The sequence below is a fragment of the Ranitomeya imitator genome, chromosome 1 (genome assembly GCF_032444005.1).
Source record: "Ranitomeya imitator isolate aRanImi1 chromosome 1, aRanImi1.pri, whole genome shotgun sequence".
Taxonomy (NCBI): Eukaryota; Metazoa; Chordata; class Amphibia; order Anura; family Dendrobatidae; genus Ranitomeya; species Ranitomeya imitator.
The window spans coordinates 504161585-504185360 of NC_091282.1; the positions used below are offsets into that span (position 1 = coordinate 504161585).

General features: G+C 45.2%; 1 protein-coding gene across 1 annotated transcript in view; it reads right to left on the reverse strand.

Annotated features, from left to right (window-relative positions):
• The window catches only part of CCDC171 (coiled-coil domain containing 171), a 149241-nt gene that overhangs the window by 104056 nt on the left and 21409 nt on the right, over nt 1–23776 (reverse strand). The window contains exons 4-7 of the mRNA XM_069766329.1: nt 18498–18672; nt 17413–17603; nt 10114–10260; nt 2666–2758 (exon numbers count right to left, since the gene is read on the reverse strand). Of these exons, the coding sequence (XP_069622430.1) occupies nt 2666–2758; nt 10114–10260; nt 17413–17603; nt 18498–18672 (606 nt within the window). The remainder of the gene's footprint in view (nt 1–2665; nt 2759–10113; nt 10261–17412; nt 17604–18497; nt 18673–23776) is intronic.

Genomic DNA, 23776 nt, shown 5'->3' on the forward strand with positions numbered 1-23776 from the left:
AGACCTTGACTGCGACATGATGCTAATGCAGACAAAATTACAGGGTCTATATAGAGGTGACCAGTGACTGAGAGGGCGCTGCAGAGGGGAGCTAACGATGTCTCCTTACCCCGGTCCTGTGTCCCGCTATCCAGGAGAGACGAACTGCTGGGGTGTTCACTCTGAGAGGAGGAAGCCGGCTGCACGTGGGCCACTGACGCACCAGAGATGCGACAGGCAGGAGCTGCGGCGCTGAGGAGAGGGACCAAGTTGGCCGCCGAGATCAGGAAGAGAAATCTCGGCGGCTGTGAGAAGCGCCAGGAGCGGGGGGCGGCGCCACAGACACTGGCTGGAGTGGGCGGAGCTTAGCGGCGGCGACCAGCGGCTAGGCCGAAGCCGGGGACTAAATTTGCGGCCTCGGCCCGGCGCGCGGTCGCGAGCGCCGGAAAGGGACAGGGACCGCCCAAAAAGCCTGCAGATGGAGCCCAGGGATGAGGAGCCCTCCTGACCGCCGGCGACACCCCCCCCAGTCCCCCCACCGGGCACTTACCCTGAAATGGAGGTGAGAGGGAACCATGGTGCCATATATAGGAACGGTGCAGGGGTTGGGAAGCCTTCTATCCACCTACCCCACATGGGGGGTGGAGAGGAACCGTCCACCACCTGAGTCACAAGTCACATTGGTGATGCAGTGTGGTCTGCACGGACGCCACTGGGATAAAGCCACTGTACAGCCGAGGGTAGAACCTGGTGGACAGGGCAGATGTCCGGCAATAAAAAGGCCTGGCTGCAGAGGAGGATACTGGAGGTAGGAACACCAGTGCTCGTCTGTATAAGGGGAGATCGGGGCCCATTAGGGGAGAAACCGTCGCCCAAAAAAAGGACAGCTCAGGCAGTGGCTCCCACGTCGCAGGAGAGGATACGGTGAGGTGAAACTCCCGTGCTCGCCTGTTGTTGGTTCGGGGGAGATCGGACCTTAGAAGAATCCGTCGCCCCCTTCGTCCGGAATAGATGAAAAAAGAGAGAAAAAATCAGTGTGCCTCCTACGGACACTAAGCTTAAACTGGGTCTCTGCATGCCAGCATGAGGGTGTATACTGCAGGGGAGGAGCTAACCCTTTTTTGTCTCAGCTTAGTGTCAGCCTCCTAGTGACAGCAGCATAACCCATGGTCCTGTGTCCCCCAATGAGGCGAAGGAGAAAAATTGTTTTAAAGGTGTGCTGAGCTGCAGTTTTCCTTGAATCCATTTTAGGGTGCAGAAAATGTTTGGTCGCTTTTATTCCATTTTTTGGTGAAAGTGCAGCAACCAAAAAAGGTAATTCATTTGTTTCAGTATTTATTATTTTTGACCATTAACAGATAATTATATTATATATATATATTATATTAGGAAAAAATAATCAGACTTTTACATACACAAAGATACCACATGTTTTTTTATTTATTTTCCTTATTTAAAACTGAGAAACTTTTTTATTTTTTTTTTTAAATGCTTTTTTTTTTTTACTTTCACTGACTTGGACCTGGCGTTGTTTGATAATTTTTTCCATATGGTGCAATAACACAGTATTGCAGTATATAGTAAAATTCTACTATGATAGGAAGACCAAGACTGGAGCGACGGGGTTGGTAGAAGCACATGCACACTCCATACTTGCACACCCTAATTGTGATGTACTATTACATAAGGATGTGTAAAGGTATTAAGGTTTAAGGCACTAAACAGAATTTGGGACAATTAAAGGGAATCTGGAAACAGATTTTTTTGCTATCGAAAAATCTGAGAACAGCATATTATAGGGCAAAAAAGCCAGATTCCAGGGATGTGTCACTTACTACGCAGTTTTCACAGAATCTTGTTTGTCTGCTATAGATGTAGCAGTGCTAAGACTTTTGGGCTGCGTATTACCCAGCCCACACCCCTGACTGGCAGCTGTGTTCACTGAGCAAGCGGCTAATCAGTGGCGAGGGTGGGTTTGCACAGATTAGCCGGACTGATCTGCACGTGAGCTGTAGTCCTGTAGTGTTAACCTTCTACTGATAAAATACTGATTTTATTGAAGCTACAGCACACAGCCTAATAAGGGACACATCCCTGGAATCAAGGTCTTATGCTCTAGATTATGCTACTCTTGGATTTAATAGCAAAAACCTACCGACAGATTCCTTTTTATAAGTGTTTATTCACCTAATTAGGATTAATTTTATAAATGGGGTTTCAAGTCTTGTAAAGTTAGAGCATATATATCACTAGGATACATCCTGACCTTATGATCAATGGGGGAGAGACCTCTTGGATCCCCACCGATCTTGAAAATAAAGAAGTCAAAATGCTGCAGACTTGTCACTTTTCCTTGAGAACTGCAGTGAGGCTTCATTCATAGAAAATGTAGTTATACTACAGTTCTCTCAACCACTGGTGACCGATGCACCACAAGGCAGAAAAGCAATGAACAGGCCCCCTTCATTCCCCGGGGCAGTCTGACCCCACTGATGGTATACTGGTGGCATATTCTAGTGATGTGTATAAAGACGAGCATACACCATTAATGCCAACAATGGTCTATCTCCCTTTCCAAGCACAAGGTCCCCGCATACTACATTTGATTGTTGGCCCTGCAGTGGACACCTCCATTACAGCTACTGTAGTGGATCTCAGAGTAACCCGACTGCGATTTGTGAGCTACCTGGATGATTTCAGCGTTAAACTTGGATTCCAGATGTGCTGCCCGTTCTGCTTCGATATCCTCAGCCAGACTCGTCACTCTCTTGGTTGCAGCCTATAAGAAATCAATGATAGGACATAGGGATGGTGTTAAACAGATTTTGCTTATCTATTTAAAGGGAATCAGTCACAGCAGCTAAGGGCAGCTTAATGTGTAGAAAGAGACTCGGATACCAGTGATGTATCACTTGGTTTACTGGGTGCCGCAGTTGTGATGCAATCAGAGTTTTCAGATATAGCAGAGCTCAGAAAGCTAATCCCGCCCACACCACAGGTCTCTGTGTACATAGCCTATTGACAATGAGCTGCTAACCAGTGTTGGGGGCGGGGTTGGACCAGGAGGCACGTGAGCAATAGTCTGGGCAGTGATAATCTCCTGCTGATAAAACAGCAGCACACAGCCTAATAAGCGACATATCACTGAAATCGGTGTCTCAGCCACTACCTCATGGAGTACACCGCAAATATCTGTTGACAGATTCCCTTTAAAAAGACTGTGAATGTTCCACTGGTAAAAATATAAATTAATTTTCACCCCTTCACCCCAAAGCCTATTTTCAACTTCCTGAGCAGGCCATTTTTTTCAATTCTGACCACTGTCACTTTATGAGGCCATAACTCTGAAACGCTGCAATGGATCCTGGTGATTCTGAGACTGTTTTCTCGTGACATATTGTACTTCATGATAGTGGTAAAATTTCTTCAATTTGACTTGTGTTTATTTGTGAAAAAAACGGAAATTTGCCGAAAATTTTGAAAATTTGGCAATTTTTGAACTTTGAATTTTTATGCCCTTAAATCAGAGAGATATGTCACAAAAATGAGTTCATAAATAACATTTCCCACATGTGTATTATACATCGGCACAATTTTGGAACCAAAATATTTTTTGGTCAGGAAGTTATAAGGGTTAAAAGATGACTTGCGATTTTTCATTTTTTCAATACAATTTAGGAAACCATTTTTTTTAGGGACCACCTCAAACTTGAAGTTACTTTGAGGGGTCTATATAACAGAAAATACCCAAAAGTGACACCATTCCAAAAACTGCACCCCTCAAGGTACTCAGAACCACATTCAAGAAGTTTATTAACCCTTCATGTGCTTCACAGGTGCTGAAGCAATGTGGAAGGAAAAAATGAACATTTCACTTTTTAGTTACAAAAATGATCATTCGGCAACAGTTAGTTTATTTTCACAAGGGTAAAAGGAGAAAATGGATCCACTTACATTGTTGAGTAATTTCTCCTAAATACGCTGATACCCGATATGTGGGGGAAAACCACTGTTTGGGTGCACAGCAGGGCTCGGAAGGGAAGGAGCATCTTTTGACTTTTTGAACGCAAGATTGGCTGGAATTGAGAGTGGACGCCATGTTGCGTTTGAAGAGCTCCTGATGTGCCTAAACATTGGGAAACGCCACGAGTGACCACATTTTGGAAACTAGACCCTTTAACGAACTTATGTAGCTGTGTGGTGAGCACTTTGAACCCCCAGGTGCTTTACAGAAGTTTATAACAGAGCCGTGAAAAAAAAAAAAAAAAAAAAAAAAAAATCACATTTTTTCCACGAAAATGATCTTTTAGCCCCAATTTTTTTATTTTCACAAAGGTATCAGGAAAAAATAAACCACTAAAGTTGTTGCACATTTTATCCTGAGTACGCCGATACCCCATATGTGGGGGAAAACCACTGTTTGTGCGCACGGCAGGGCTCAGAATGGAAGGAGTGCCGTTTTGGATTACAGACTTTGATGGAATGGTCTGCGGGCATCATGTTGCATTTGCAGAGCCCCTGATGTGCCTAAACAGTGGAAATCCTCCACAATTGACCCCATTTTGGAAACTACACCTCTGAATGAATTTATCTAGAGGCATAGTTTTATAGTAATAACTATAATGCTTTTGGTTTTAGTGTATGAATTTATAATGTGGCGGTATGTGTAAGATGTGCTCGGTACATCAGAGATGTGTTGTGTCAAAAGGGTACAAACTAATTTTATTAATTTGTGGACGTGTGGTACGCTTTGAAACAATCCTTAATGCAAAGGCCAGGTTTCTCAGGGCAGGTTTCACAATGGTAAGTTGTGTCCTTTCGGATTCCCCTCTTGGAGCATACTCTGCACTGTTTGTGTGATCGTCCTGTCCTCGCTGTTTGGGGAACCTGTCCTGGGAAATGTTGACCTGAGACAATACAGGCACTATCAGATTCAGAAGTACTGGGGCCCTCACCTCCCTGAGTGCCAAACATTAGGGCCTTGATGACTTCCTCCTAAAACTGAAGGAAGGTCCCCGTATTGCCTGCAGATTGCGACAGCACAAAAGCTTGTACAGTGCCATCTGTACAATGTGCATGGCCAATTTTTTGTACCATACTTTGGCTTTTCTCATGGCACTGTATGGTTGGAGGACCTGATCTGAGAGATCCACACCCCCCTATGTACCGATTGTAATCCAGGATACAATCTGGCTTTGGGACTTGTGTTGTGGTCCCACGAACAGTGACAAGGGTGCTGTTGTCACGGTGTATGGTGGTCAGGATAAGGACATCCCTTTTGTCCTTATACATGACCACCAGCATGTTGTCGCTGCATTGGGCTCTGCTTTCCCCTTTTCTCAGCATTTGCCCAATTAGCGGCTTAGGGAGGCCTCGCTGATTTTTTCGCACGGTGCCACATGCAGCTGCACCTCTGGCAGAGAGGGCCTTGAAGAGTGGGATGCTGGTGTAAAAGTTATCAATGTAGAGGTGATAACCTTTATCCAGCAGTGGGTGCAGCAATTCCCATGCAAATTTCCCACTCACCCCCAGGACGGTTTGGGGGGGGGGGGGATTTAGGGGGGTTAATTTGGGTGTCCCTCCCCTCGTAGACCCTAAATCTGTTGGTGTACCCTGAGGTACTCTCGCACATTTTGTACAGCTTTATTCCGTACCTGGACCTTTTACTGGGCAGGTATTGTCGGAATTTTAGCCTCCCTTTGAAATGAACGAGAGATTCATCAATAGCGATGTCCCTCTGGGGTGTGTACACCTCAGCAAATTTTCTGCTGAAGTGTTCAACCACTGGCCGAACTTTATATAGACGATCAAAGTTAGGATCGTCTCGGGGAGGACACTGAGCATTATCACTATAATGCAAAAATCTTTGGATCCCTTCAAATCGTGTCCTTGTCATGGCCATGCGGAATACTGGTATACTGTAGTGAATATCAGTACTCCGGTACTGACAAATCTGTTTTTTTTTTATTATGCCCATATGCAGCACAATTCCCCAAAATGTCATCATCTCTGCTGCATTTACGGGGGTCCATCTGGGGTATGATGGCGTGGGATTTGGGGTGAAAAATTGTTAGGCATACAGGTTCGTCTGGGCCCCCTGTTGTGATAGGCAATTCAGTATCACAATGGACATAGCGGTCAGAGCACATACAGTGATCTGACAATAACCCAAAATAATAGAACGAGCTCTGAGACGTGGGAACTCTGCAGACCGCAATCCCTAATCCTCTCCAAACAACACTAGAGGCAGCCGTGGATTGCGCCTAACTCTGCCTATGCAACTCGGCACAGCCTGAGAAACTAACTAGCCTGAAGGTAGAAAATAAGCCTACCTTGCCTCAGAGAAATACCCCAAAGGAAAAGGCAGCCCCCCACATATAATGACTGTGAGTTAAGATGAAAAGACAAACGTAGGGATGAAATAGATTCAGCAAAGTGAGGCCCGACTTTCTTAACAGAGCGAGGATAGGAAAGATAACTTTGCGGTCTACACAAAACCCTAAAGAAAACCACGCAAAGGGGCAAAAAGACCCTCCGTACCGAACTAACGGCACGGAGGTACACCCTTTGCGTCCCAGAGCTTCCAGCAAAACAATTAGACAAGCTGGACAGAAAAAATAGCAAACAAATAGCAAAGAAGAACTTAGCTATGCAGAGCAGCAGGCCACAGGAATGATCCAGGGAAAAACAAGTCCAACACTGGAACATTGACAGGAAGCATGGATCAAAGCATTAGGTGGAGTTAAGTAGAGAAGCACCTAACGACCTCACCAGATCACCTGAGGGAGGAAACTCAAACGCCGCAGTACCACTTTCCTCCACAAACGGAAGCTCCCAGAGAGAATCAGCCGAAGTACCACTTGTGACCACAGGAGGGAGCTCTGCCACAGAATTCACAACAGCCCCCATAATATTTATGATTTAATCACTGAAAAAGAATTTGAAGAAGTCAATTTCAGTGAGGCCAGTGGTGTCAAACTGGATTCCTGAGCTGCTGCTGAAATCCGGAATGACGGGCTGATAATTTTCAGGGGGTGCAATCCATATGGGATCGATTGCTGGAGGAGTTGCCTGGGTCCTAGGGCACCTTGTTGGGCGTCCTTCCTCACCAGATGAGGATGAGGAATAGAGGAATGTGGGATCTTCCTCACTGGCTGTATCCGTGTCGGATGTAAGGATGGCGTAAGCCTCCTCTGATGAATAGCGCCTTGTTGACAAATGGGCCATTTTTCTTTTTTTTCCCAAACCCGGGGATGTGTATGTAAGTGGTGCTTTTACATGTGTAATGTGTGGGGCTTGTGTATAGGGTACTCTTTATTATAACAAAACAGAGAAAAAAGAAGTAGAGAGGTAAAATGTAGAAGAAAAAAAAATGTAAAGAAAAATCAGATTTAAAAAAAAGTTTGGATAAAAAAACCAGATGTTCACTACACTAATGCCCTCCCTATAAATATATCCGACGAAAATTATTTTTTTACAAAAGAAAAACGGACGTCACCAACAATGTGACATACGCTCCCCTAATGCACTTTTTATGCAAGAAAAAAAAAAAGCTACCTCCCTACCTATAAAACTACTCTGTACTTTTTTTTTTTCTAAAACAAGATCGGTCGTCACTAACGCTGTGACGCCGGCTGTACTAACACGGGAGGTGCTGCTGCTGTGATCACAGGCCTCACACAGCAGGCAGATGGCAGCAGAGAGAACAGCACAGAGCAGGAAGCTGGATCAGGACGCTTAAGCAGGAGGCAGGAGATCGCTGGGTTGATCACACTGGCCACCAATGGAATCTTTGACTCAGGTACACAGAGGGGCTTGGACAACCGCTCTGCACACCCAATCTGAGAGAAAGATGGCGTGCAGGGCGGTGATCGGTATTTTAAATTAACGCCTTTGGCGCTAATTGGCTAGAAGCTATTGTTCAGCCAATCAGCGCCATAGGGGTTAATCAGGTGAGGCGACGTGGCGATCAGCCCACCTACTGTGACGGCTGTGATTGGTGCGACGTCACACAGCACCAATCACAGCCTGTCACATGCTTTTTTTTTTTTTAACAACTTTATTGTCAGCTTTGCTGTGATTGACTGGTGAGAGTTCAACAGCCAATCACAGCGATCGCCAACGCGGGGGGGCGGTTCAGCCCCTCGTGGTGATGTGTCAGGATGGTCTGCTGTTAGAAACAGCAGCCATCCTCACCTGGTCACCGCGCGATGCAGCGTGGTGAGCGGAAATAGCAGCGCCGTACTAGTACTGCGGTTAGCGGGAACACAGTTCCCGCAAAGCAGTACGAGTACGGCGCATGTCAGGAAGGGGTTAAGACCTATTGAAAAAAAAAAAAAAGACAACAAAAAAAGCAAACAGTAAATGTATTATGCTAACCATCTGTATAAAATTTACAGGGTGAGGGTATTAGAAAAATGTAACCCTCGGGAAAACTCACCACCCATTGCCCTGTTCTGTTATTAGGAAATCAGGTAAGGCATATACAGTATGCAATAATATGACACATACAACACATTTATTCTACCATTGTTCATGAAAATTATGCAAACACATACTTTTATGATACAAAGCATGTCGAAAAACTGTTCACTGACGGATTTGTAAATTTAAAAAAAAACAATGGGCTAGTCCAATTACGGCTTATCTGGTCAAATTCATTATGAAAGTGCTGATTTTGCAAGGCTGAAAGTGGTCTACCTATGATGCCAATTACAGGCCTCTGTTATCTTTTTAAGTGGGAGAACTTGCACAATTTTCCCCACTGTATCTCTTACCGATAGATGTTACCGTGCAAGCGCAACCGCCATTTTGCTGAATGTAAATATTTTTTGTAACTGAACAATAGCATGTATGTAACATAGGAGTATGTAAAATAGGGTACAGGTCACTGAGGGATCACTGACCTGTCATAAGCCATCGGTGAATATGTAAGCAGATCACCACATAAAGCCCCCCCACCACCACAGGCCGCCCCGAAGCACGAAAATCTAAAAAACTACAAATACAGAGTAAACTACCACAAGAACTACAAATACAGAGTAAACAACCACAAGACGGATTTCATCAGTTATCATTTTAATCAGTATAACAGCACCAACCTGACAGTGTCTGTAGTTTACTTAGCAAAATCCTGCTGACAGGTTCACTTTGAAGAATAAAAGAAATATACATATTTGCTATCATCGATTCTGCAAAAGTCCGATCAAAATCTAAAATTATTTCATCTGTATGGTAAACACCATAAAGCCACAAATAAAAACGTCAGAATTGATTTTTCAGTTGTCACACCTCCGCAAACAAAGAAAGCTAGAAAAAAAAAGTACTCAAAACATATTTAGGCTATGTGTACACGTCCAGGATTTTTCAAGTTTTTTTCGCGTTTCGTGGGAAAACCGCTTAAAAAAAAACGCATACATAAGCATCTCATCATTTTTAATGCATTCTGCAATTTTTGTGCACATGATGCGCATTTTTCCGCGAAAAAAAAAAATGCATCGCGGTAAAAAACACGTCATGTTCATTAATTTTGTGGATTTTTTGAGTTTTTGCCGCTATTAAAAACGCATACGGATTTCCTGCAAAAAAAAGTCCGGTTTTGTTCTGGAAAATTCTGCAGAAAATCCTGACGTGTGCACATAGCCTTACTTTGAAATGGTACCAATAAAGTTACTCAGCAAAAAACAGCCATCATACAGCTTTGTGAAATGAAAAATGTAAAATAAGTTACAAGTCTCAGAAAATAGCAATGCTATATTTAAAAAAAAAATTGTAAAAAAAGTTAGGACTTTGCTATTGCCGTAATCAAACAGTTTTACCATACAATCAGGCTTGGACTGGCCCACAGGGGAACAGATGAATGCCCCGGTGGGCCCCCCCATCACCCAATATGGGTAGTAGTTGGCACAATACACTTGAATCTCTATGTAGAGACAAAGGTAGCATCTCATCATTCAATCTACCCAGGTTATTATTTGATAAATGTGTTAATGAAGGTAATGTAATATTTGCATTGAGCTGCACAGTGGGCCCTAGGAGACGATGTTACTGGTGAGCTCTTAGTAACCTGATTTCAATGAACGCTGTAAATAAAGCTACCTATATCTCTTCACCAGGCACAGGATAATAATTTACCTCAAGTTCCTGCTTCAGTCGGTTTTCTCTTTCCAGGCCGAATGCAATCTCGCTCTTTTGTCTCCTCGCAGTATCCAGATGTCTGTTCCTTTCTATATCCAGTTCATTTAATTTTTGCCGCAGCTCTTGTATGATCAGGTTTTGCTTCTGAAAACAAAAAAAAATGAAAAAAAAAAAATCACAAGATATTACATTAACACCTTATAAAGGCTTTTCACAAATCAGAATATTAATTGCTTATTGTTAGGAGAGGCAGTAGTTTAAATAAGGTGTGGCGCGCATCCAAGCAGTGAAGCCTTTTCAATGTTTCCATTGCTTTGTCTATTTGTCAATGGTCGTGTTCTGAACTGCAACATGGTCCTATTCATTTTTATAGGACAACACTGTAATAATCTCTCCTGTCGCCCTTATGTAGATGGCGAGCAGGTAGACGAAGCAATGTAAAAACTGCAAGAGCGCTGTGGCCCCTTCACAGAGATGATCGGCAGAGGATCATCCTACATTACATTTTTCAGTTAATGTTCCCAGTGCTGGTGAGAAGCAGCTTCCACTAAGCTGTGTGAGGCAGTGACTGGTGTCACAGGTAGGGGGTCGCTGTATGTTTTCCCCAGGATGCGCACGGAGGTGTATTGAGGCCATGGGGGTGCATTGCACTTGCTAGACAGCAGCGTCAGGATGCTCGAGTTCGGGTGCGACATGGTATGGATGTATGCTCAGAGTTGCCGGGGCAGCCGTGGTGTTTCAGCGTGACAGCCACCAAGGCATGGATAAGGCTGGGTTCCCATTGCGTTATGGGACCGCGTTAAACGGACAGCGTTGCACGGCGAAATTAACGCGCCCATTGAAGGCAATGGGAACGCGCTTCACTAGCGCGTGCCATGTTCGGCACGCGCTAGCGACGCGCCGGTGATTCCTGGCGCGCCGCGGACGCTGCTTGCAGCGTCCGAGGCGCGCCCGCGGTCCGTTCCCCGCTCTTGCAGATCGGGGATCTGCGAGAGCGGGGACGTTACCGCGACCCCGACCGCAGCCCCATAGAAAACATTGCGTTAGCGCAATCCGCTAGCGCTAAACGGATTGCACTAACGCAATGTGACCCTAGCCTAAGGGTACGGAGGAAACGATACCAAGGGCCCGAAGGCAGGTATTTAGATGACAAGATGAGCTGTGGGGTTAGGGAACCCAAAATAAACAAGGTCGATACCACCCAAAACTGGCCCATATCTACGGTTAATCAGAAAATTGGGCGTGTCGTCTGCAATGGACAACGGGGTGGTGAGTGGTCCCGTAATGAAGTATGGAGAAGAAACACAAAGGGGAGGGATGCTTGTGTCAACCAATGGTTTCGGTCCCTATTTTGGTTTCTTAGCACAGGGTTGGCGGGGATGTCACAGGGTCATGCAAATGCCCTGTCACGCGCCCATGTGGGGTGACAAGTGTTCAACCCCACAGGTTTGAACAGAGGGGGGGAATATGTGAGGCAGTGACCGGTGTCACATGTAGGGGTCACTGTATGTTCTCCCCAGGATGTGCATGGAGGCGTATTGAGGCCATGGGGGTCACTGCAGTCACAGGCGTAGCTGTGATTGCAATTGTGAGGCAGTCACCGATGTCGCAGATAGGGGGTCCCTGTGGGTTCTCCCCAGGATGTGCACGGAGGTGTATGGAATCCATAAGAGTGCATTGCAGTCACAGGCATAGCTGTAATTGCAATGCAGACTAAAAATAAGTGTTATTCTTGGGCATATTAGTGTCCAAGACAGAGTTGGGAAAACCTGCTCTGGGATTTTTGTATTTTGAAACAGACTGCAGGATGGTAGTCGTGCAGTCCGTTTCATTCCAGTCCTGGGTTTTCCTTGAGGCTGAAGGCCACAGATCCCAAGTAAAATCCCTGCAGTGAAGGGTTTGGGTGTGTTAGGGTCAGTGTCAGTATCAGTCTGGTGTGTGCGAGAGGGCAGAGCGGTCGGCTCTGCATAGCTCCTGTGTGAGGAAATACAGGCAAACGGAGCCAAGCAGCCAGGGGAACCGAGATGCCTGGCACCCACAGCGTGCACAGCGGTGCCGTCACCAACAGAAACTGGTCAGAGGAGGACTGGCGTGTTAAGTAACTGTAAACTGAAGGATTTCATGTACTGTGGAAAGCTGTTAGTAAAGAGACATTAACACGGTGCTGCAGTCGCCCATGGTAACAAGTCAGAGGTGGACTGGCATGTTTAGTGACTAATCTGGAGGATATGGCTCCCGGCAGCAACCTGGAGGATAACGGGTACTATGTAGTGCTGTGAATTGGACTTTAATGATACATACTTGTGTAATGTGTAATGATACATACTTGGTTTTCTCCCGGCTTTGCTCAGTGGATGATTTCACAAACTCCCCTCTCCCGCTCTCTGACTACAACATTCTTTCATTCTCTATCAAGAACTGCCATCCCGCTCAGGTCACCCCCACTTTCCACACTTATAGAAACATACAGGCCATTAACACCCAGAAACTTATGAAGAACTTGCAGTCCTCATTGGCCCCAATCTTCTCCATCTCATGTCCTGATTCTGCTCTGAAGCATTACAATGAAACCCTGCAAAGTGCCCTGGATGAAGCTGCACCTCCTATACATAAAACAACTCGGCACAGACGGCGACAACCGTGGCACACGCTGCAAACACGTTTCCTGCAGCGGTGCTCCAGGTGCGCTGAACGTCTGTGGAGAAAATCTGATCTACCCGAAGATTTCATCCATTATAAGTTCATGCTAAAAACATACGACTCTGCCCTTCACCTCTCCAAAGAAACCTATTTCAACACCCTCATCACCTCACTGTCAAATAACCCTAAACGTCTCTTTGACACTTTCCAGTCCCTACTCAACCCAAGAGAGCAGGCCCCAACCACAGATCTCCGTGCTGACGATCTGGCCAATTACTTCAAAGAAAAAATTGACCACATTCGACAGGAAATCATCTCCCAATCTCTTCATACCATGCACTGTCCTCCCTCCCCCACTGCATCTAGTTCACTCTCGGACTTTGAACCAGTTACAGAAGAAGAAGTAAGCAGGCTCCTTGCATCTTCTCGCCTGACCACTTGCACCAGTGACCCCATTCCGTCACATCTCCTCCAGTCCCTTTCCCCGGCTGTCACCTCTCACCTAACAAAAATATTCAACCTTTCCCTCAATTCCGGTATTTTTCCCTCCTCAGTTAAGCATGCCGTCATACATCCATTACTTAAAAAACCATCCCTCGATCAAAACTGTGCCGCTAATTATAGACCTGTCTCTAACCTTCCCTTCATCTCTAAACTCCTCGAACGCCTGGTCCACTCCCGTCTTACCGGCTATCTCTCAGATAACTCTCTTCTCGACCCTCTTCAATCTGGCTTCCGCTCTTTACACTCTAGTGAAACTGCCCTCACTAAAGTCTCTAATGACCTACTAACAGCTAAATCTAATGGTCACTACTCCATGCTAATTCTCTTGGATCTCTCTGCAGCATTCGATACTGTGGATCATCAGCTCCTCCTCAATATGCTCCGCTCCATCGGCCTCAAGGACACCGTTCGCTCTTGGTTCTCCTCCTATCTCTCTGACCGATCCTTCACTGTATGTTTTGCTGGTTCCTCCTCCTCTCACCTTCCCCTTACTGTTGGGGTTCCTCAAGGATCAGTCCTAGGCCCCCTCCTCTTCTCGTTGTATACTGCCCCTATTGAACAAACAATCAGTAGATTTGGTTTCCAGTACCATCTCTATGCTGATGACACCCAATTATACACTTCTTCTCCTGATATCACACCGACCTTTTTAGAAAAAAACAGTGATTGTCTTACCGCTGTCTCTAACATCATGTCCTCCCTCTATCTGAAACTGAACCTGTCAAAAACTGAACTCCTCGTGTTTTAACTGAACTCCTCTATTAACTTACCTTTGCCTGACATTGCCATCTCCGTGTGCGGTTCCACCATTACTCCAAAGCAACATGCCTGCTGCCTTGGGGTCATCCTTGATTCCGAGCTCTCATTCACCCCCCACATCCGATCACTGGCTCGCTCTTCTTATCTGCACCTCAACAACATTTTCTAGAATTCGCCCTTTTCTTACTTTCGACTCTGCAAAAACTCTTACTGTTTCACTTATTCATTCTCGTCTGGACTATTGTAACTCTCTACTAATCGGCCTCCCTCTTACCAAACTCTCCCCGCTCCAATCTGTCCTGAATGCTGCAGCCAGGATCATATTCCTCACCAACCGTTACACCGATGCCTCTACCTTGTGCCAGTCATTACACTGGCTGTTGTGAAAGGTAATTCAGTACCACAATGGACATAGAGGTCAGCGCACATACAGTGACCTGGCAATAACCCAAAAAACAAGAACGAGCTCTGAGATGTGGGAACTCTGTTGACCGCAATCCCTAATCCTCTCCAACCACACTAAAGGCAGCCGTGGATTGCGCCTAACGCTCCCTATGCAACTCGGCACGGCCTGAGAAACTAGCTAGCCTGAAGATAGAAAATAAGCCTACCTTGCCTCAGAAAAATACCCCAAAGGAAAAGGCAGCCCCCACATATAATGACTGTGAGTTAAGATGAAAAGACAAACGTAGAGATGAAATAGATTTAGCAAAGTGAGGCCCAACTTTCTGAACAGAGCGAGGATAGGAAAGGTAACTTTGCGGTCAACACAAAACCCTACAAATACCACGCAAAGGGGGCAAAAAGACCCTCCGTACCGAACTAACGGCACGGAGGTACACCCTCTGCGTCCCAGAGCTTCCAGCAAGCAGAAAAAAACAAATTGACAAGCTGGACAGAAAAAAACAGCAAACAAATAGCGAAGAGGAACTTAGCTATGCAGAGCAGCAGGCCACAGGAACGATCCAGGAGGAAACAGGTCCAATACTAGAACATTGACTGGAGGCCAGGATCAAAGCACTAGGTGGAGTTAAATAGAGCAGCACCTAACGACTTCACCACATCACCTGAGGAAGGAAACTCAGAAGCCGCAGTACCACTTTCCTCCACCAACGGAAGCTCACAGAGAGAACCAGCCGAAGTACCACTTGTGACCACAGGAGGGAGCTCTGCCACAGAATTCACAACAACTGGCTACCCATCCACTCAAGAATCCAGTACAAAACTACTACCCTCATCCACAAAGCACTCCATGGCTCAGCACCACCCTACATCTTCTCTCTGGTCTCAGTCTACCACCCTACCCGTGCCCTCCGCTCCATTAATGACCTGAGGTTAGCATCCTCAATAATCAGAACCTCCCACTCCCGTCTCCAAGACTTTACACGTGCTGCGCAGATTCTTTGGAATGCACTACCTAGGTTAATACGATTAATCCCCAATCCCCACAGTTTTAAGCGTGCCCTAAAAACTCATTTGTTCAGACTGGCCTACCGCCTTAATGCATTAACCTAACTATCCCTGTGTGGCCTATTAAAAAAAAAACAAAAAAAAAAACAACATAATCAGGTTCCTCGCATCATGTTCTCATACACTTTGTGCAGTTAATAGCCCTCTGTGTCTGTACTGCTACATACTTAGGCAGTTAACTGGTTCATGCAGCTTTACATGAACACCCGAGCCTTACACTAAGGCCGGTCCGAATAACTAAAGCAATTGTTACCCTCCACCTCTCGTGTCTCCCCTCTTCCTCATAGTTTGTAAGCTTGCGAGCAGGGCCCTCATTCCTCCTGGTATCTGTTTTGAATTGTGATCTCTGTTATGCTGTAATGTCTATTGTCTGTACAAGTCCCCTCTATAATTTGTAAAGCGCTGCGGAATATGTTGGCGCTATATAAATAAAAAATTACTATTATTATTATTAAATTGGACATGTAAAGCTGTGAAGTGACCTCATTAAACAGACTTTGTGTTGAAGATTTGTGGGGTCACCGCCTCCTCATTGCATAAGTGTGCTACTGCTGCACTACAGCAGATTCTTAGTGGCTAGTGGCCACTGCCCATGTATGGGGATCAGGGTAGCAGAACTGAGGTACTGGGCACGCACGTCCACTGGCAAAGAACTCATCAGGTGGACATTCTTAGAAAAAATAAAAAGAACAGTCGGCAGTCACCATAACCAGTATGTGACTGTAATGTCTAAAAGAAAGGAGTGTGTTTATTGTTCGTTTTCTTACTAACTGCTAAATAGGCCCAAATTCTGCACTGGAGCTCTCTTTTTTTGTTATTATTAAGACTTCAAAAATGAATAAACCCTACAAGGTACAAGCTACAAGGGTAAAGAGAACCTAGCACAACCTGGGAAAGTTCAAGTTCGAGTTAAAAGGAGACCATTGTGACAGATGTGTGAGACTTACTGAGTCTTAACTAGAAGATACCACCGTGATCCCGAGAGGGTGCAGCAGCTTGTAAGCACAGGGATACAGGGGCTGTCGTCTTTATGCAGATTGTGCAAGAAGCAATGTATCCTTGATTCCTAGGCTTTATAGAGCAGCAGGGGAGGCGAGAAACAGCAACTGAGGTAAATCCTGACATAGCATGTACTCAATGTGTCTGCAGGGGGCTCTGAGTGCATGCTGTAGACTCAAATAAACCCTTTAGGAGCAGCTATGTCCCCCCATCAATTAGATTACACAATAGCTGCTTGTTGTAAATTGTTATTCTAGTAAATTAACCATTTACAAGCAGCTAGATCCTCCTCTTACAGTTGCTTCTGAAGTTTCGATCTGCATCTTCCTCCCTTATCTGGGCTGCATAATACACAGCCATAACTTATTTCGTAAAAATTCAGGCTCCTGACTGGAAGTGAAAAAAATTTGAATTTCTCAGAAAAGAAAATCTGTTAAAATGATAATTCCCAGTGGGTCATGTGATATTGCTGTGTCACATGACCACTGCAGCGAATCAGCCATCACGGTATCCTGGAACCTTTACTATTGTGGCAGAGTGGATGACCACTATCAAGAAATGTTGATGAGCTTCAGCCAATCAGTCATCTGATTGGCTGCAGTGGTCATGTGATACAACAATGTCATAGGAGCCACCGGGAACAGCAGTGCCTGTAATGTAGAACTCACATCAGATGGAAGCTCTGTATTATGTACACAAGTTTAGCAACTTCACATCACAACTGTCCATATATATCACTTGTCCTTTCTTTAATCTCATCGTGACTCAAGATGTCCCAAGATGATAAACTTAAAAACAAAAAACAAACAAGAATCTGAGCTACCCTACGTGCCATAATGTAGCCATCCAGCAGCCGTGATGTGAAGTGCTGCCAGTGGACAGTTCTGCTGGCATGCTGAAGTCATACACCCACACGGCAGATACCTGAATGTCGGCTTCCAGACTGCTCTTCTCTGACATAAGCATCTCCTGGGCCTTTTGGTACTTTTCAATCTCAAGGTCTTGACCCTTCAAATCACTTTCAAGTTTTTTCTGCGCTTCCTGCCAACCAGACTGTGTGCTCTGGAACTTTTCTGCTACGGTGGTCATCTTTTTTTGGAGTTCTTCAATTTCTCCTGTTTGTGAAATATATATTCCTTTTTCATATTAATACATATATTGCAGTGACATCCTAAAAACAAGTTTTACAGCAGGGCAGGATGACAAGTCAAATCACCAGTAAGTGTTCAGTAAGTTCGGTGCCAACAGCAAATTTTAAGACTACAAAATATTCACTCATCACAGAGTTCATCCTCTCTCCGGGGGAGATCCATAAGACAGAGCAAATAGCTGCCCGGTAGGGGTGACTCTGACTCTAGTGAACCCAGCCTCTCCATACTGTGTACTACATGGTCAGACACCGACTTAAAGGGACCCTGTCACCCGGACAACACTGTTAACCTGCAGATATGGGGTTAACAGCGCTATGATGCTGTCAGGCCCCTGCGCACAGCCGAATGCAGATGGCCAATAAATGATATATATTCTCCCCGCCAACATTCAGTATTCAGTCACAGGGCGGCACTGGTTCATTCACGCACTGAGTAAACTGTGTCGCCGCTGTGTCATCGCCGTCGGCCCTGACTGACACTGGCTCAACATTGGGGTCGGCTGTCAGTCAGGACCCGCTGCTGAACCGCCGCCACCCACCCATGACTGAATACTGGCGGGGAGAATAAAGATCATTTTCTCCCCGCTGCACTTGGCTACGTGCAAGCGCCGGACAGCAACATAACACTGTTAACCTGCAGAATGACCCCATATCTGCAGGTTAACAGCGTTATTTCTGGTGACAGGTTGCGTTTAATAGTCCTTAGAGAGTGCTAGATCACTGCTGTAAAGTACTGTCAGATAAAGGGATATTTTCTGAAATATAAGCCTACTATAGTCTCATGATAGATTACAAGGCTTGAGAAGTCAGCCGACTTTGATAGTGGTTGGGTGTTTGCACCTAATGGAAGCTACTTTACCTTTAAAAAGTTCTTGTTCCTTAACGAAATTGTCTTTCTCCTCTTCCAGAGCTATTCTTTCGACACCACACTGCTTCCTTGCCACCGCCAACTCATATTCCAGACTCTGACGAACAGCTTCTCCTTTCTCAACTTCAGAACGGAGCTTGGCCAACTGGCTCTCACAAGACAACAGCTAGGGACAAAACGGGATATGCATGATTTGGGTTCTATTATTATTATTAGTGTTCATTTTTAGATTAGGAAAACTAGCTGAAAACTTACTGCATCGTTTACTAGAAGCTTCTTCTGAGAGGAAAAGAAGAGGAACTCTAGTGCCACCCTGTCAGAGGCCTCTCACCCAGCCAAACTAGGTTTCCCGCTTTGCACTGATGAGGGGGCAAACACCTTGAAACAGGTGTCTGCAAACGGAGTTTCTGGTTTGGCCTCTTATCCCACTTCCAATAGGCGGCCCTAGACCTCTTCCTAACTAAAAAAGGCTACTTCATTATTCAAATTCCTAGTGAAGAATTGTAAAGCTTATAAGGCTCTCCACAAGGAGAAACATTAAGTCACACATTAATAATTTGCTACATTCTAATAGCCACCATTAACAAAATTGCAAGCCTAAAAGGGAATCCGTCAGCAGGATTTCACCCCTAAACTATATACTTATGTAGCTCTTTCAAAGGCAAGTCCAGCAATACTATTACATGACCAGTCTGTTCATCAATTACTGAGATATTAGCGTTCTAGTTGATATGTAAATGGATATGGTAGATCTGAAGCCTTTGTCACTCCAGCTCTATTCTTTGCCTAACCCCTCCTCCTCCTGCTCATGAATTAACGCCGAGTGAGGGCTGTCATTGAAGTAGGAAAAAGCAGTGCTGAGCAAGGAATAGAGCTGGAGTGACAGAGGCTTTAGATCTACAAATAGTTCTACAGCCTCATCTCCATATCAATTCAAATGCTGATTTCTCAGTAATAGAGGAAGGGATCGGCCATGTAAAGATGTTGCTGGACTTGTCTTTGAAAGATCTACATGCGCATATAAGTAGTTTTGGAGGATGAAATCCCCTTAAAATCGCTATACATGTTAATGAAACTACTGAAACTGCAGATTTCAGTAAAATCAGCTATTTTGTTCCCTAGGAGCACCAGCCAAAGAGCACAGCGAGTCCACAAGGGGAGTTGAAGGATTGAAGCTCTACTTACTTCGTATGGTGGAGAACGATTCCCATCCCCCCTTCTCCTAGGTCAGCCTCTCTTCCTTCCACATAGACCAATGCAGTGCAAGTGAAACCACATACCGGAGTGACTGCCAATCCAGCAAGAGACTCGCAGAATTACCGTAATTTAATAGATTTAACCCCTTCCCGACCCATGACGCCACGTAGGCGTCATGAAAGTCGGTGCCAATCCGACCCATGACGCCTATGTGGCGTCATGGAAAGATCGTGTTCCTGCAGATCGGGTGAAAGGGTTAACTCCCATTTCACCCGATCTGCAGGGACAGGGGGAGTGGTAGTTTAGCCCAGGGGGGGCTTCACCCCCCCCCCGTGGCTACGATCGCTCTGATTGGCTGTTGAAAGTGAAACTGCCAATCAGAGCGATTTGTAATATTTCATCTATTATAACGGGTGAAATATTACAATCCAGCCATGGCCGATGCTGCAATATCATCGGCCATGGCTGGAAACACTAATGTGCCCCCACCCCACCCCATCGATCGCCCCCCCAGCCCTCCGATCTGTCCGGTACACTGCCCCGCTCCCCTCCGTCCTGTGCTCCGCTCCCCCCCGTGCTCTTGTCCGCTCACCCCCGTGCTCCAATCACCCCCCGTGCTCCAATCACCCCCCCGCACTCCGATCCACCCCCCCTGCAGTCCGATCCACCCCCCCTGCAGTCCGATCCACCCCCCGATGCTCCAATGAACCCCCCCCCGTGCTCCGTTCCACCCCTCCCGCGCTCCGATCCACCCCCCCATGCTCCGATCCCCCCCCCCCCCCATGCTCCCCCCCACCCCATCATACTTCTGCCGGGGTCCGTCCGTCTTCTCCCTGGGCGCCGCCATCTTCCAAAATGGCGGGCGCATGCGCAGTGCGCCCGCCGAATCTGCCGGCCGGCAGAATCGTTCCAAAGTGCACCCAAACAGTGGTTTACTCCCACATATGGGGTACCAGCATACTCAGGACAAACTGCACAACAATTACTGGGGTCCAATTTCTCCTGTTACCCTTGAGAAAATAAAAAAATGCTTGCTAAAACATCATTTTTGAGGAAAGAAAAATGATTTTTTATTTTCACGGCTCTGCATTGTAAACGTCTGTGAAGCACTTGGGGGTTCAAAGTGCTCACCACATATCTAGATAAGTTCCTTGGGGGGTCTAGTTTCCAAAATGGGGTCACTTGTGGGGGGTTTCTACTGTTTAGGCACACCAGGGGCTCTGCAAATGCAACGTGACGTCCGCAGACCATTTCATCAAAGTCTGCATTTCAAAAGTCACTACTTCCCTTCTGAGCCCCGACGTGTGCCCAAACAGTGGTTTACCTCCACACATGGGGTATCAGCGTACTCAGGAGAAACTGGACAACAACTTTTGGGGTCCAATTTCTCCTGTTACCCTTGGGAAAATAAAAAATTCTGGGCTAAATAATTATTTTTGAGGAAAGAAAACGTATTTATTATTTTGACGGTTCTGCATTATAAACTTCTGTGAAGCACTTGGGGGTTCAAAGTGCTCACCACACATCTAGATAAGTTCCTTTCGGGGTCTAGTTTCCAAAATGGGGTCACTTGTGGGGGGTTTCTACTGTTAAGCCACATCAGGGGCTCTGCAAACGCAACGTGACGCCCACAGAGCATTCCATCAAAGTCTGCATTTCAAAACGTCACTACTTCACTTCCGAGCCCCGGCATGTGCCCAAACAGTGGTTTACACCCACATATGGGGTATCAGCGTACTCAGGAGAAACTGGACAACAACTTTTGGGGTCAAATTTCTCCTGTTACCCTTGGGAAAATAAAAAATTGCAGGCTAAAAGATCATTTTTGAGAAAATATTTTTTTATTTTATTTTCATGGCTCTGCGTTATAAACTTCTGTGAAGCACTTGGGGGTTCAAAGTCCTCACCACACATCTAGATTAGTTCCTTTGGGGGTCTAGTTTCCAAAATGGGGTCATTTCTGGGGGATCTCCAATGTTTAGGCACACAGGGGCTCTCCAAACGTGACATGGTGCCCGCTAATGATTGGAGCTAATTTTCCATTTAAAAAGCCAAATGGCGTGCCTTCCCTTCCGAGCCCTGCCGTGCGCCCAAACAGTGGTTTACCCCCACATATGGGGTATCAGCGTACTCAGGACAAACTGGACAACAACATTTGGGGTCCAATTTCTCCTATTACCCTTGGCAAAATAGGAAATTCCAGGCTAAAAAATCATTTTTGAGGAAAGAAAAATTATTTTTTATTTTCATGGCTCTGCGTTATAAACTTCTGTGAAGCACCTGGGGGTTTAAAGTGCTCAATATGCATCTAGATAAGTTCCTTGGGGGGTCTAGTTTCCAAAATGGGGTCACTTGTGGGGAAGCTCCAATGTTTAGGCACACAGGGGCTCTCCAAACGCGACATGGTGTCCGCTAACAATTGGAGCTAATTTTCCATTCAAAAAGTCAAATGGCGCGTCTTCCCTTCCGAGCCCTGCCGAGTGCCCAAACAGTGGTTTACCCCCACATATGAGGTATCGTCGTACTCGGGAGAAATTGCCCAACAAATTTTATGATCCATTTTATCCTATTGCCCATGTGAAAATGAAAAAATTGAGGCGAAAATAATTTTTTTGTGAAAAAAAAGTACTTTTTCATTTTTACGGATCAATTTGTGAAGAACCTGGGGGTTCAAAGTGCTCACTATGCATCTAGATAAGTTGCTTGGGGCGTCTAGTTTCCAAAATGGGGTCACTTGTGGGGGAGCTCCAATTTTTAGGCACACGGGGGCTCTCCAAAAGGGACATGGTGTCCGCTAAAGAGTGGAGCCAATTTTTCATTCAAAAAGTCAAATGGCGCTCCTTCCCTTCCAAGCCCTGCCGTGCGCCCAAACAGTGGTTTACCCCCACATATGAGGTATCAGCGTACTCAGGGCAAATTGGACAACAACTTTCGTGGTTCAGTTTCTCCTTTTACCATTGGGAAAATAAAAAAATTGTTGCTAAAAGATAATTTTTGTGACTAAAAAGTTAAATGTTCATTTTTTCCTTCCATGTTGCTTCTGCTGCTGTGAAGCACCTGAAGGGTTAATAAACTTCTTGAATGTGGTTTTGAGTACCTTGAGGGGTGCAGTTTTTAGAATGGTGTCACTTTTGGGTATTTTCAGCCATATAGACCCCTCAAACTGACTTCAAATGTGAGATGGTCCCTAAAAAAATGGTTTTGTAAATTTCGTTGTAAAAATGAGAAATCGCTGGTCAAATTTTAACCCTTATAATAACTTCCTAGCAAAAAAATTTGTGCTGATGTAAAGTATACATGTGGGAAATGTTATTTATTAACTATTTTGTGTCACATAACTCTCTGGTTTAACAGAATAAAAATTCAAAATGTGAAAATTGCGAAATTTTCAAAATTTTCGCCAAATTTCCGTTTTTATCACAAATAAATGCAGAATTTATTGACCTAAATTTACCACTAACATGAAGCCCAATATGTCACGAAAAAACAATCTCAGAACCGCTAGGATCCGTTGAAGCGTTCCTGAGTTATTACCTCATAAAGGGACACTGGTCAGAATTGCAAAAAACGGCAAGGTCTTTAAGGTCAAAATAGGCTGGGTCATGAAGGGGTTAAAAAAAAACTTTTACAACTCAATAGCAAATAAACAAACAGAGCCAAATCTACCGGTTTCAGAGTCCCCCTTCTTCAGGATATAATCAATCATTCTGGTATACTGTATGGTGTGACTGAGTGTGCATGTGCACTGATAATAGCTATATAAAACCTGCTAAATTTGCTAAAATGAATGGAATACTTTTTTTTTTTCACTGTAATATGTTGATGTAGCCCCAAATCTTATCCCCAACTAGAGGATTGAAGAGCCAGTGTCAGTGCGCACACCAACACTGATTGTTGCTGCAGAAGGTTGGATGTCAGTTAAGTCGCACAACTTCACACTGATCAGCGAACTAATAGGTGAACATATATACACTGCTCAAAAAAATAAAGGGAACACTAAAATCCCACCTCCTAGATATCACTGAATGAAATATTTCAGTTGCAAATCTTTATTCATTACATAGTGGAATGTG